Raw genomic sequence first — 12,237 nt, forward strand, 5'->3', positions numbered from 1 at the left:
GAAACTCACCGGCCTGTCTCCTGCCTTCCAAAGATCCTGCTCCAGCGACGCCTTCCAAAGGGACCAGCGACCTCGACATCCTCTGAGGACTGCCCCTGCTTCGAAAAGACAAGAAACTCCCGAGGACAGCGGACCTGCTCCAAGAAAAGCTGCAACTTTGTTTCCAGCAGCTCCAAAGAACCCTGCAAGCTCCCCGCAAGAAGCGTGAGACTTGCAACACTGCACCCGGCGACCCCGACTCGGCTGGTGGCGATCCAACACCTCAGGAGGGACCCCAGGACTACTCTGATACTGTGAGTACCAAAACCTGTCCCCCCTGAGCCCCCACAGCGCCGCCTGCAGAGGGAATCCCGAGGCTTCCCCTGACCGCGACTCTTTGAACCTAAAGTCCCGACGCCTGGGAGAGACCCTGCACCCGCAGCCCCCAGGACCTGAAGGACCGGACTTTCACTGGAGGAGTGACCCCCAGGAGTCCCTCTCCCTCGCCCAAGTGGAGGTTTCCCCGAGGAATCCCCCCCTTGCCTGCCTGCAGCGCTGAAGAGATCCCGAGATCTCTCATAGACTAACATTGAAAACCCGACGCTTGTTTCTACACTGCACCCGGCCGCCCCCGCGCCGCTGAGGGTGAAGTTTCTGTGTGGGCTTGTGTCCCCCCCGGTGCCCTACAAAACCCCCCTGGTCTGCCCTCCGAAGACGCGGGTACTTACCTGCAAGCAGACCGGAACCGGGGCACCCCCTTCTCTCCATTCTAGCCTATGTGTTTTGGGCACCACTTTGAACTCTGCACCTGACCGGCCCTGAGCTGCTGGTGTGGTGACTTTGGGGTTGCTCGGAACCCCCAACGGTGGGCTACCTTGGACCAAGAACTGAACCCTGTAAGCGTCTTACTTACCGGGTAAAACTAATCAAAACTTACCTCCCCTAGGAACTGTGAAAATTGCACTAAGTGTCCACTTTTAAAACAGCTATTTGTCAATAACTTGAAAAGTATACATGCAATTTTGATGATTTGAAGTTCCTAAAGTACTTACCTGCAATACCTTTCGAATGAGCTATTACATGTAGAATTTGAACCTGTGGTTCTTAAAATAAACTAAGAAAAGATATTTTTTCTATATAAAAACCTATTGGCTGGATTTGTCTCTGAGTGTGTGTACCTCATTTATTGTCTATGTGTATGTACAACAAATGCTTAACACTACTCCTTGGATAAGCCTACTGCTCGACCACACTACCACAAAATAGAGCATTAGTATTATCTATTTTTACCACTATTTTACCTCTAAGGGGAACCCTTGGACTCTGTGCATGCTATTCCTTACTTTGAAATAGCACATACAGAGCCAACTTCCTACATTGGTGGATCAGCGGTGGGGTACAAGACTTTGCATTTGCTGGACTACTCAGCCAATACCTGATCACACGACAAATTCCAAAATTGTCATTAGAAATTGATTTTTGCAATTTGAAAAGTTTTCTAAATTCTTAAAAGACCTGCTAGGGCCTTGTGTTAGATCCTGTTTAGCATTTCTTTTAGAGTTTAAAAGTTTGTAAAAGTTTGAATTAGATTCTAGAACCAGTTTTAGTTTCTTAAAAAGTATTCCAACTTTTAGAAGCATAATGTCTAGCACAGATGTGAATGTGGTGGAACTCGACACCACACCTTACCTCCATCTACAGATGAGAGAGCTAAGGTCACTCTGTAAACTAAAGAAAATAGCAATGGGCCCCAAACCTACCAAAGTACAGCTCCAGGAGCTTTTGGCAGAGTTTGAAAAGGCCAACCCCTCTGAGGATGGCAACTCAGAGGATGAAGATAGTGACTTGGAGGGAAATTCCCCCCCTCCAGTCCTACTTAGGGAGAGCAGGGCTTCTCAAGCCCTGACTCCACAAATAATAGTCAGAGATGCTGGTTCCCTCACAGGAGGGACCAACAACTCTGAAATCACTGAGGATAACTCCAGTGAAGAGGACATCCAGTTAGCCAGGATGGCCAAAAGATTGGCTTTGGAAAGACAGATCCTAGCCATAGAGAGGGAAAGACAAGAGATGGGCCTAGGACCCATCAATGGTGGCAGCAACATAAATAGGGTCAGAGATTCTCCTGACATGTTGAAAATCCCCAAAGGGATTGTAACTAAATATGAAGATGGTGATGACATCACCAAATGGTTCACAGCTTTTGAGAGGGCTTGTGTAACCAGAAAAGTGAACAGATCTCACTGGGGTGCTCTCCTTTGGGAAATGTTCACAGGAAAGTGTAGGGATAGACTCCTCACACTCTCTGGACAAGATGCAGAATCTTATGACCTCATGAAGGGTACCCTGATTGAGGGCTTTGGATTCTCCACTGAGGAGTACAGGATTAGGTTCAGGGGGGCTCAAAAATCCTCGAGCCAGACCTGGGTTGACTTTGTTGACTACTCAGTGAAAACACTAGATGGTTGGATTCAAGGCAGTGGTGTAAGTAATTATGATGGGCTGTACAATTTATTTGTGAAAGAACACCTGTTAAGTAATTGTTTCAATGATAAACTGCATCAGCATCTGGTAGACCTAGGACCAATTTCTCCCCAAGAATTGGGAAAGAAGGCGGACCATTGGGTCAAGACAAGGGTGTCCAAGACTTCAACAGGGGGTGACCAAAAGAAAGGGGTCACAAAGACTCCCCAGCAGAAGGGTGATGAGACAACCAAAACTAAAAATAGTAAAGAGTCTTCTACAGGCCCCCAAAAACCTGCACAGGAGGGTGGGCCCAGAGCCTCTTCACAAAACAATGGGTACAAGGGTAAAAACTTTGATCCCAAAAAGGCCTGGTGTCATAGCTGTAAACAGCATGGACACCAAACTGGAGACAAGGCCTGTCCCAAGAAAGGTTCCACTCCAAACTCCCATCCAGGTAACACTGGTATGGCTAGTCTCCAAGTGGGATCAACAGTGTGCCCAGAGCAAATCAGGGTCCACACTGAAGCTACTCTAGTTTCTGAGGGTGGAGTGGATTTAGCCACACTAGCTGTCTGGCCGCCTAACATGCAAAAATACAGACAGCAACTCTTAAGTAATGGGACTAGAATAGAGGGCCTGAGGGATACAGGTGCCAGTGTCACCATGGTGACAGAGAAACTGGTTTCCCCTGGCCAATACCTGACTGGAAAAACTTACACAGTCACCAACGCTGACAATCAGAGAAAAGTACATCCCATGGCAATGGTTACTTTAGAATGGGGAGGGGTCAATGGCCTGAAACAGGTGGTGGTCTCCTCAAATATCCCAGTGGACTGTCTGCTTGGAAATGACCTGGAGTCCTCAGCATGGGCTGAGGTAGAACTAAAAACCCATGCAGCAATGCTGGGTATCCCTGAACTGGTGTGTGTGAAAACAAGAGCACAATGCAAGGCACAGGGTGAAAAAGTAGAGCTGGAGTCTGGAAAAATGGCCCAGCCTACCAAGAGAACAGGAAAGTCAGTTGGGAAACCAACTGCAACACAGCAAAAGAAAGGGAACCTCTCTTCTCAGGAAGAAGTTCTGCCCTCTGAGGGAACTGAGCCTTTGGAGCTTGAACCTTACCAGGTTGAGCTCTTAGGCCCAGGGGGACCCTCCAGGGAGGAGCTGTGTAAGGGACAAGAAACCTGTCCCTCTCTTGAAGGCCTTAGGCAGCAAGCTGCTGAAGAGTCCAAAGGCAAGAAAAATGGAACGCATAGGGTCTATTGGGAAGATGGACTCCTGTACACTGAGGCCAGAGACCCCAAACCTGGTGCCACTAGGAGAGTGGTAGTGCCTCAGCTGTTCAGAGAGTTCATCCTAACATTGGCCCATGACATTCCCCTTGCTGGACATTTGGGACAAACCAAGACGTGGGAGAGGTTAGTCAACCACTTCTACTGGCCCAATATGTCCAACATGGTTAAGGAGTTTTGCCTCTCCTGCCCCACCTGTCAAGCCAGTGGTAAGACAGGTGGGCATCCAAAGGCCCCCCTCATTCCACTTCCAGTGGTGGGGGTTCCCTTTGAAAGAGTGGGTGTGGACATAGTTGGTCCACTGGAACCTCCCACAGCCTCAGGAAATATGTATATCCTGGTAGTAGTGGATCATGCTACCAGGTATCCTGAAGCTATTCCCCTTAGGTCGACTACTGCCCCTGCAGTAGCCAAGGCCCTCATTGGTATCTTTACCAGAGTGGGTTTCCCTAAGGAGGTGGTGTCTGACAGAGGTACCAACTTCATGTCAGCATACCTAAAGCACATGTGGAATGAGTGTGGAGTGACTTATAAATTCACTACACCTTACCATCCACAAACTAATGGCTTAGTTGAGAGATTCAACAAGACATTAAAAGGCATGATCATGGGGCTCCCAGAAAAACTCAAAAGGAGATGGGATGTCCTCCTGCCATGTCTGCTTTTCGCTTACAGGGAGGTACCACAGAAGGGAGTAGGGTTCTCACCCTTTGAACTTCTGTTTGGTCATCCTGTAAGGGGACCACTTGCCCTTGTTAAAGAAGGCTGGGAGAGACCTCTCCATGAGTCTAAACAGGACATAGTGGACTATGTACTTGGCCTTCGCTCTAGAATGGCAGAGTACATGGAAAAGGCAACCAAAAACCTTGAGGCCAGCCAACAGCTCCAGAAGTTTTGGTATGACCAAAAGGCTGCACTGGTTGAGTTCCAACCAGGGCAGAAAGTCTGGGTTCTGGAGCCTGTGGCTCCCAGGGCACTCCAGGACAAATGGAGTGGCCCTTACCCAGTACTAGAGAGGAAGAGTCAGGTCACCTACTTGGTGGACCTGGGCACAAGCAGGAGCCCCAAAAGGGTGATCCATGTAAACCGCCTTAAGCTCTTCCACGACAGGGCTGATGTCAATCTGTTGATGGTAACAGATGAGGATCAGGAGGCAGAGAGTGAACCTCTCCCTGATCTTCTGTCATCAGACCCAAAAGATGGTACAGTAGATGGAGTGATCTACTCAGACACCCTCTCTGGCCAACAACAAGCTGATTGTAGGAGAGTCCTACAACAGTTTCCTGAACTCTTCTCCTTAACCCCTGGTCAGACACACCTGTGTACCCATGATGTGGACACAGGAAACAGCATGCCTGTCAAGAACAAAATCTTTAGACAGTCTGACCATGTTAAAGAAAGCATCAAGGTGGAAGTCCACAAGATGCTGGAATTGGGAGTCATTGAGCGCTCTGACAGCCCCTGGGCTAGCCCAGTGGTCTTAGTCCCCAAACCTCACACCACAGATGGAAAGAAAGAGATGAGGTTTTGTGTGGACTACAGAGGGCTCAATTCTGTCACCAAGACAGATGCTCATCCAATTCCAAGAGCTGATGAGCTCATTGATAAATTAGGTGCTGCCAAATTCCTAAGTACCTTTGACTTGACAGCAGGGTACTGGCAAATAAAAATGGCACCTGGAGCAAAAGAAAAGACAGCATTCTCCACACCTGATGGGCATTATCAGTTTACTGTTATGCCCTTTGGTTTAAAGAATGCCCCTGCCACCTTCCAAAGGTTGGTGAATCAAGTCCTTGCTGGCTTGGAGTCCTTTAGCACAGCTTATCTTGATGATATTGCTGTCTTTAGCTCCACCTGGCAGGATCACCTGGTCCACCTGAGGAAGGTTTTGAAGGCTCTGCAATCTGCAGGCCTCTCTATCAAGGCATCCAAATGCCAGATAGGGCAGGGAACTGTGGTTTACTTGGGACACCTTGTAGGTGGAGGCCAAGTTCAGCCACTCCAACCCAAGATCCAGACCATTCTGGACTGGGTAGCTCCAAAAACCCAGACTCAAGTCAGGGCATTCCTTGGCTTGACTGGGTATTACCGGAGGTTTGTGAAGGGATATGGATCCATTGTGACAGCCCTCACTGAACTCACCTCCAAGAAAATGCCCAAGAAAGTGAACTGGACTGTGGACTGCCAACAGGCCTTTGACACCCTGAAACAAGCAATGTGCTCAGCACCAGTTCTCAAAGCTCCAGATTATTCTAAGCAGTTCATTGTGCAGACTGATGCCTCTGAACATGGGATAGGGGCAGTTTTGTCCCAAACAAATGATGATGGCCTTGACCAGCCTGTTGCTTTCATTAGCAGGAGGTTACTCCCCAGGGAGCAGCGTTGGAGTGCCATTGAGAGGGAGGCCTTTGCTGTGGTTTGGTCCCTGAAGAAGCTGAGACCATACCTCTTTGGGACTCACTTCCTAGTTCAAACTGACCACAGACCTCTCAAATGGCTGATGCAAATGAAAGGTGAAAATCCTAAACTGTTGAGGTGGTCCATCTCCCTACAGGGAATGGACTTTATAGTGGAACACAGACCTGGGACTGCCCATGCCAATGCAGATGGCCTTTCCAGGTTCTTCCACTTAGAAAATGAAGACTCTCTTGGGAAAGGTTAGTCTCATCCTCTTTCGTTTGGGGGGGGGGGTTGTGTAAGGAAATGCCTCCTTGGCATGGTTGCCCCCTGACTTTTTGCCTTTGCTGATGCTATGTTTACAATTGAAAGTGTGCTGAGGCCTGCTAACCAGGCCCCAGCACCAGTGTTCTTTCCCTAACCTGTACTTTTGTATCCACAATTGGCAGACCCTGGCATCCAGATAAGTCCCTTGTAACTGGTACTTCTAGTACCAAGGGCCCTGATGCCAAGGAAGGTCTCTAAGGGCTGCAGCATGTCTTATGCCACCCTGGAGACCTCTCACTCAGCACAGACACACTGCTTACCAGCTTGTGTGTGCTAGTGAGGACAAAACGAGTAAGTCGACATGGCACTCCCCTCAGGGTGCCATGCCAGCCTCTCACTGCCTATGCAGTATAGGTAAGACACCCCTCTAGCAGGCCTTACAGCCCTAAGGCAGGGTGCACTATACCATAGGTGAGGGTACCAATGCATGAGCATGGTACCCCTACAGTGTCTAAACAAAACCTTAGACATTGTAAGTGCAGGGTAGCCATAAGAGTATATGGTCTGGGAGTCTGTCAAACACGAACTCCACAGCACCATAATGGCTACACTGAAAACTGGGAAGTTTGGTATCAAACTTCTCAGCACAATAAATGCACACTGATGCCAGTGTACATTTTATTGTAAAATACACCCCAGAGGGCACCTTAGAGGTGCCCCCTGAAACTTAACCGACTATCTGTGTAGGCTGACTAGTTTTAGCAGCCTGCCACAAACCGAGACATGTTGCTGGCCCCATGGGGAGAGTGCCTTTGTCACTCTGAGGCCAGTAACAAAGCCTGCACTGGGTGGAGATGCTAACACCTCTCCCAGGCAGGAATTGTCACACCTGGCGGTGAGCCTCAAAGGCTCACCTCCTTTGTGCCAACCCAGCAGGACACTCCAGCTAGTGGAGTTGCCCGCCCCCTCCGGCCAGGCCCCACTTTTGGCGGCAAGGCCGGAGAAAATAATGAGAATAACAAGGAGGAGTCTCTGGCCAGTCAGGACAGCCCCTAAGGTGTCCTGAGCTGAGGTGACTCTAACTTTTAGAAATCCTCCATCTTGCAGATGGAGGATTCCCCCAATAGGGTTAGGATTGTGACCCCCTCCCCTTGGGAGGAGGCACAAAGAGGGTGTACCCACCCTCAGGGCTAGTAGCCATTGGCTACTAACCCCCCAGACCTAAACACGCCCTTAAATTTAGTATTTAAGGGCTACCCTGAACCCTAGAAAATTAGATTCCTGCAACTACAAGAAGAAGGACTGCCTAGCTGAAAACCCCTGCAGCGGAAGACCAGAAGACGACAACTGCCTTGGCTCCAGAAACTCACCGGCCTGTCTCCTGCCTTCCAAAGATCCTGCTCCAGCGACGCCTTCCAAAGGGACCAGCGACCTCGACATCCTCTGAGGACTGCCCCTGCTTCGAAAAGACAAGAAACTCCCGAGGACAGCGGACCTGCTCCAAGAAAAGCTGCAACTTTGTTTCCAGCAGCTCCAAAGAACCCTGCAAGCTCCCCGCAAGAAGCGTGAGACTTGCAACACTGCACCCGGCGACCCCGACTCGGCTGGTGGCGATCCAACACCTCAGGAGGGACCCCAGGACTACTCTGATACTGTGAGTACCAAAACCTGTCCCCCCTGAGCCCCCACAGCGCCGCCTGCAGAGGGAATCCCGAGGCTTCCCCTGACCGCGACTCTTTGAACCTAAAGTCCCGACGCCTGGGAGAGACCCTGCACCCGCAGCCCCCAGGACCTGAAGGACCGGACTTTCACTGGAGGAGTGACCCCCAGGAGTCCCTCTCCCTCGCCCAAGTGGAGGTTTCCCCGAGGAATCCCCCCCTTGCCTGCCTGCAGCGCTGAAGAGATCCCGAGATCTCTCAGACTAACATTGAAAACCCGACGCTTGTTTCTACACTGCACCCGGCCGCCCCCGCGCCGCTGAGGGTGAAGTTTCTGTGTGGGCTTGTGTCCCCCCCGGTGCCCTACAAAACCCCCCTGGTCTGCCCTCCGAAGACGCGGGTACTTACCTGCAAGCAGACCGGAACCGGGGCACCCCCTTCTCTCCATTCTAGCCTATGTGTTTTGGGCACCACTTTGAACTCTGCACCTGACCGGCCCTGAGCTGCTGGTGTGGTGACTTTGGGGTTGCTCGGAACCCCCAACGGTGGGCTACCTTGGACCAAGAACTGAACCCTGTAAGCGTCTTACTTACCGGGTAAAACTAATCAAAACTTACCTCCCCTAGGAACTGTGAAAATTGCACTAAGTGTCCACTTTTAAAACAGCTATTTGTCAATAACTTGAAAAGTATACATGCAATTTTGATGATTTGAAGTTCCTAAAGTACTTACCTGCAATACCTTTCGAATGAGCTATTACATGTAGAATTTGAACCTGTGGTTCTTAAAATAAACTAAGAAAAGATATTTTTTCTATATAAAAACCTATTGGCTGGATTTGTCTCTGAGTGTGTGTACCTCATTTATTGTCTATGTGTATGTACAACAAATGCTTAACACTACTCCTTGGATAAGCCTACTGCTCGACCACACTACCACAAAATAGAGCATTAGTATTATCTATTTTTACCACTATTTTACCTCTAAGGGGAACCCTTGGACTCTGTGCATGCTATTCCTTACTTTGAAATAGCACATACAGAGCCAACTTCCTACAATAGGTATATGTTTGATTTACGTATTAACATTGGATTACTTCTTTCCTTTTTAACAAAGTCATGCAATGAAAGGCTGTTCCTCTGTTACTGACATGTCTTCAGACACCAGAAAGACACTGGTTCACTAAAGGATGAACAAAGACGGCAGCATGATCAACATTGACAATTCAAAATGGTTTAAAAACATGGGACTACACAAAATGAAAGTAAAAACCAGGCCAAAGGGGTGGACATAGTGACTTCAATCAATAAACACAACAATGCAAGTTACCCATTCGCGCATGCAAACTAGACCTGCATTAGTTTGATTCATAGTATAGTGAAAAGAAATGCAAAGGCTTCAAAATCAGAGAAGAGTTTGGGTACTCTGACAAGGAACAAAAAGTGAAACTCAAAAAGATGATGAGCTTGGGTCCTACCTGATGAAGCCCCTCCGAGAAATGACCTCTGCATGGCAATCGTTTACAGTCTCACCCTTCAAACTGAGCTCTTCACCTTTCACACAGCGATTACCTGCAAACAAATTGTTTTTTTAACAAAATAGTCCAGGATCATCTGATCATTGATACAACATATTAAGAAGTCAAGCCTTGATCTACCATCCTGTCCTCAAAGTAACAAAAACAAATTTGCCTGTAAATACATGGCTCCCAGAATTAAGTAGGCACTTTATTAACGCATACTACAAAGACACTTCCTAATGGCAGATGAAGAATCCCAAGATATTTTTGCAAGTGTTAGTTATGTGAACTGAATTTGCAGTGTCTTACACTCAGATGCACAATCTCGCATAGAGGTGATGGGATGTATTGGAAATGCCTGTAGCCAGTATAGAGAATGTCTTGGGGCACTTCAAGGGAAGTGTAAGAAAGGGACATTAGAAAGGTTCCTGAATGACAAACTGAAGAAAAGACTATAATGTTTAAAGAAGCAAAATAGAAGAGTGTGGTCCACGTTAGGGGAGGGGATGGTGTGTGCAAATAATGTGAAAAACATAACGTATAATTGTCTCACTTAAGTGGGAAAGAGCCCTCTTTCTGGCATGGTTACCCCCACTTTTTGCCTGCACTTTGGACTGTGTTCCCTGGGATCCTGCTAACCAGGACCCCAGTTACTGTGCTCTCTCCCTCTAAATTTGGTTGTCTAAGACATGTCACACCCCATAACTGGCATACTGGTGCCCCCATAAAAGTCCCTAGTGTACGATAACCTGGGCATTGAGGTGCCAGGGGTTCCCCATGGGCTGCAGCATGAATTTTGCCACCCATGGGAGCCCGTGTAAAATGTGCCTGCAGGCCTGCCATTGCAGCCTGCGTGAAAAGGTGCATGCATCCTTTCACTGCAGGTCACAGCACCAGGTCACTGTAAGTCACCCCTATGGTAGGCCCTCCTAGCCCAGAGGGCATGATGCAGGTACCTGTGTGTGAGGGCACCCCTGCATGAGCTGAGGTGCCCCTACGAACTTCAACTCCATTGCACTGGATTTCTTAAGTGTGGGGAAGACATTTTACCCATGTACTGGGCACAGGTACATGATGGTAACTCTGAACTGGGGCATGTTAGGTATCAAACATGTCTGAATCATACCCCCAATACTGTTGTAAGTATTGGTTTTACGATTCCAGGCCCTCTGGAGGCTTCTTAGAGGACCCCTGCCCCTGTTTGTTCATACTAGTCTTGGGTTTTGTAAGCAGCCTATGCTGCTGCGACCCTCCAGACAGGTTTCTGCCCTCCTGCTGCTTGAGCAGCTCAAGCATGGGAAGGCAGAACAAAAGATTTCCTGTGGGAGAGGGAGGCAACACCCCTTGGAAATAGGTGCGACATGGCTTGGGAGGGGTAGCCTCCCCAGCCTCTGGTATGCTTTGAAGGGCACATTTGGTGCCCTCCTTGCATAAACCGGTTTGGGCTAGTCCAGGGACCCCTGGTTCCTGCTCTGGCACAAATCTGAACAGGGGAAAAGGGAATGACCACTCCCCTGACAATCACCACCCCAAGGGGGGGTTGCCCAGAGCTCCTACAGGTGGCCACTTGATTTTGCCATCTTGAATCCAAGATGTGCTGAGCCCCCTGGGAGCATCTGGGTGGCAAGGTCAAGCAGGTGACCTCCTGATAGGTAGTCACCTTCCAGGTGATCAAACCCCTTTTCTGGCTAGTTAGGGTCTCCCACTTGGGTGGGTCCTCAGATTCAACATGCAACATTCCACCAGGACTCCTCTTCGTTTACTTCATCTTCTTGCCACTGGTTTTGCAACTGGACTCTTCAGGAACCAACAATCTGCATCTTCAGTGACAACTTCGTTCTGCAACATTGTTTCTTTGGCTCCTTTCAGCAACTGCAACATTTGCCCAGCTGTGCATCCTCTGACGTTGGCAAGTCTTCAGTCTGCACAAGAAGGCATCTCCCTTGAAGTGAAGGAGTCACTCCCCTGCATCTGCAGACACCCACTGCAATGACGTAGGTGGTGGTGTGGAGTGGTCCCCTTGGTCCTCTCTACCAGCTGTCCAACTTGGGAGAAGGTAAGCCCTTGCCTGTCCTTGCAGGACAGTACCCCTGTGCACTGCAACTCTTGGAGCTACTAAGGCTTGTTTACTCCTCCTCCAAGGTATCTTCAGGCTCTGTGTAGCACCGGCCTCCAGCACTTCTTCCTGCAGCGCAAAGTCTCCTGTCTGCTGCTCCAGCGATGTTGGACACTCCTCCAGGTGTGCTGAGTGGGCCTCACTGCAACTCCTGTGCCTGACCCCTCTTCTTGTGACTTTCCCAGCTGCAGAGGGTCATCCCAAAGTCCCCTCCTTGGCTCGAGTCCCCTTGACCTTGCTGGTTCTCTTCAGCCTTGCAAACTTTCTTCTCACACTTCTGCATCTGTCTTGGCATGTTGGTGGTTTTCTAGCACCACTAACAGACTGCATCACAACTGCCGACGTGGGACATCACTTGCATCACTCCTGGAACTCTTCTTCCTCTCCGGTGCTGCACTGCTGACTTTCTACGTTCACTGTCACCCTGGTCCTGCATCCACAGAAGGGAGGGTAGTAGCTCATGCCACACTCCAAATCGAACCGGACGTGGTCCCCTTCCTTTGCAGGTCCTCTTCTGTCAGGATCGACCTTTGGGTTCTTCCA

General features: G+C 49.3%; 1 protein-coding gene across 5 annotated transcripts in view; it reads right to left on the reverse strand.

The window, feature by feature from the left end:
* ADAR (adenosine deaminase RNA specific) overlaps window positions 1-12,237 on the reverse strand; it is a 240,196-nt gene that overhangs the window by 62,712 nt on the left and 165,247 nt on the right. For all 5 annotated transcript variants that reach the window (XM_069218214.1, XM_069218212.1, XM_069218209.1 and 2 more), the window contains exon 9: window positions 9,537-9,630. In XM_069218214.1, coding sequence (XP_069074315.1) covers window positions 9,537-9,630 — 94 coding nt within the window. The remainder of the gene's footprint in view (window positions 1-9,536; window positions 9,631-12,237) is intronic.

The sequence above is a fragment of the Pleurodeles waltl genome, chromosome 12, assembly GCF_031143425.1.
Source record: "Pleurodeles waltl isolate 20211129_DDA chromosome 12, aPleWal1.hap1.20221129, whole genome shotgun sequence".
In the NCBI taxonomy this organism is placed as follows: Eukaryota; Metazoa; Chordata; class Amphibia; order Caudata; family Salamandridae; genus Pleurodeles; species Pleurodeles waltl.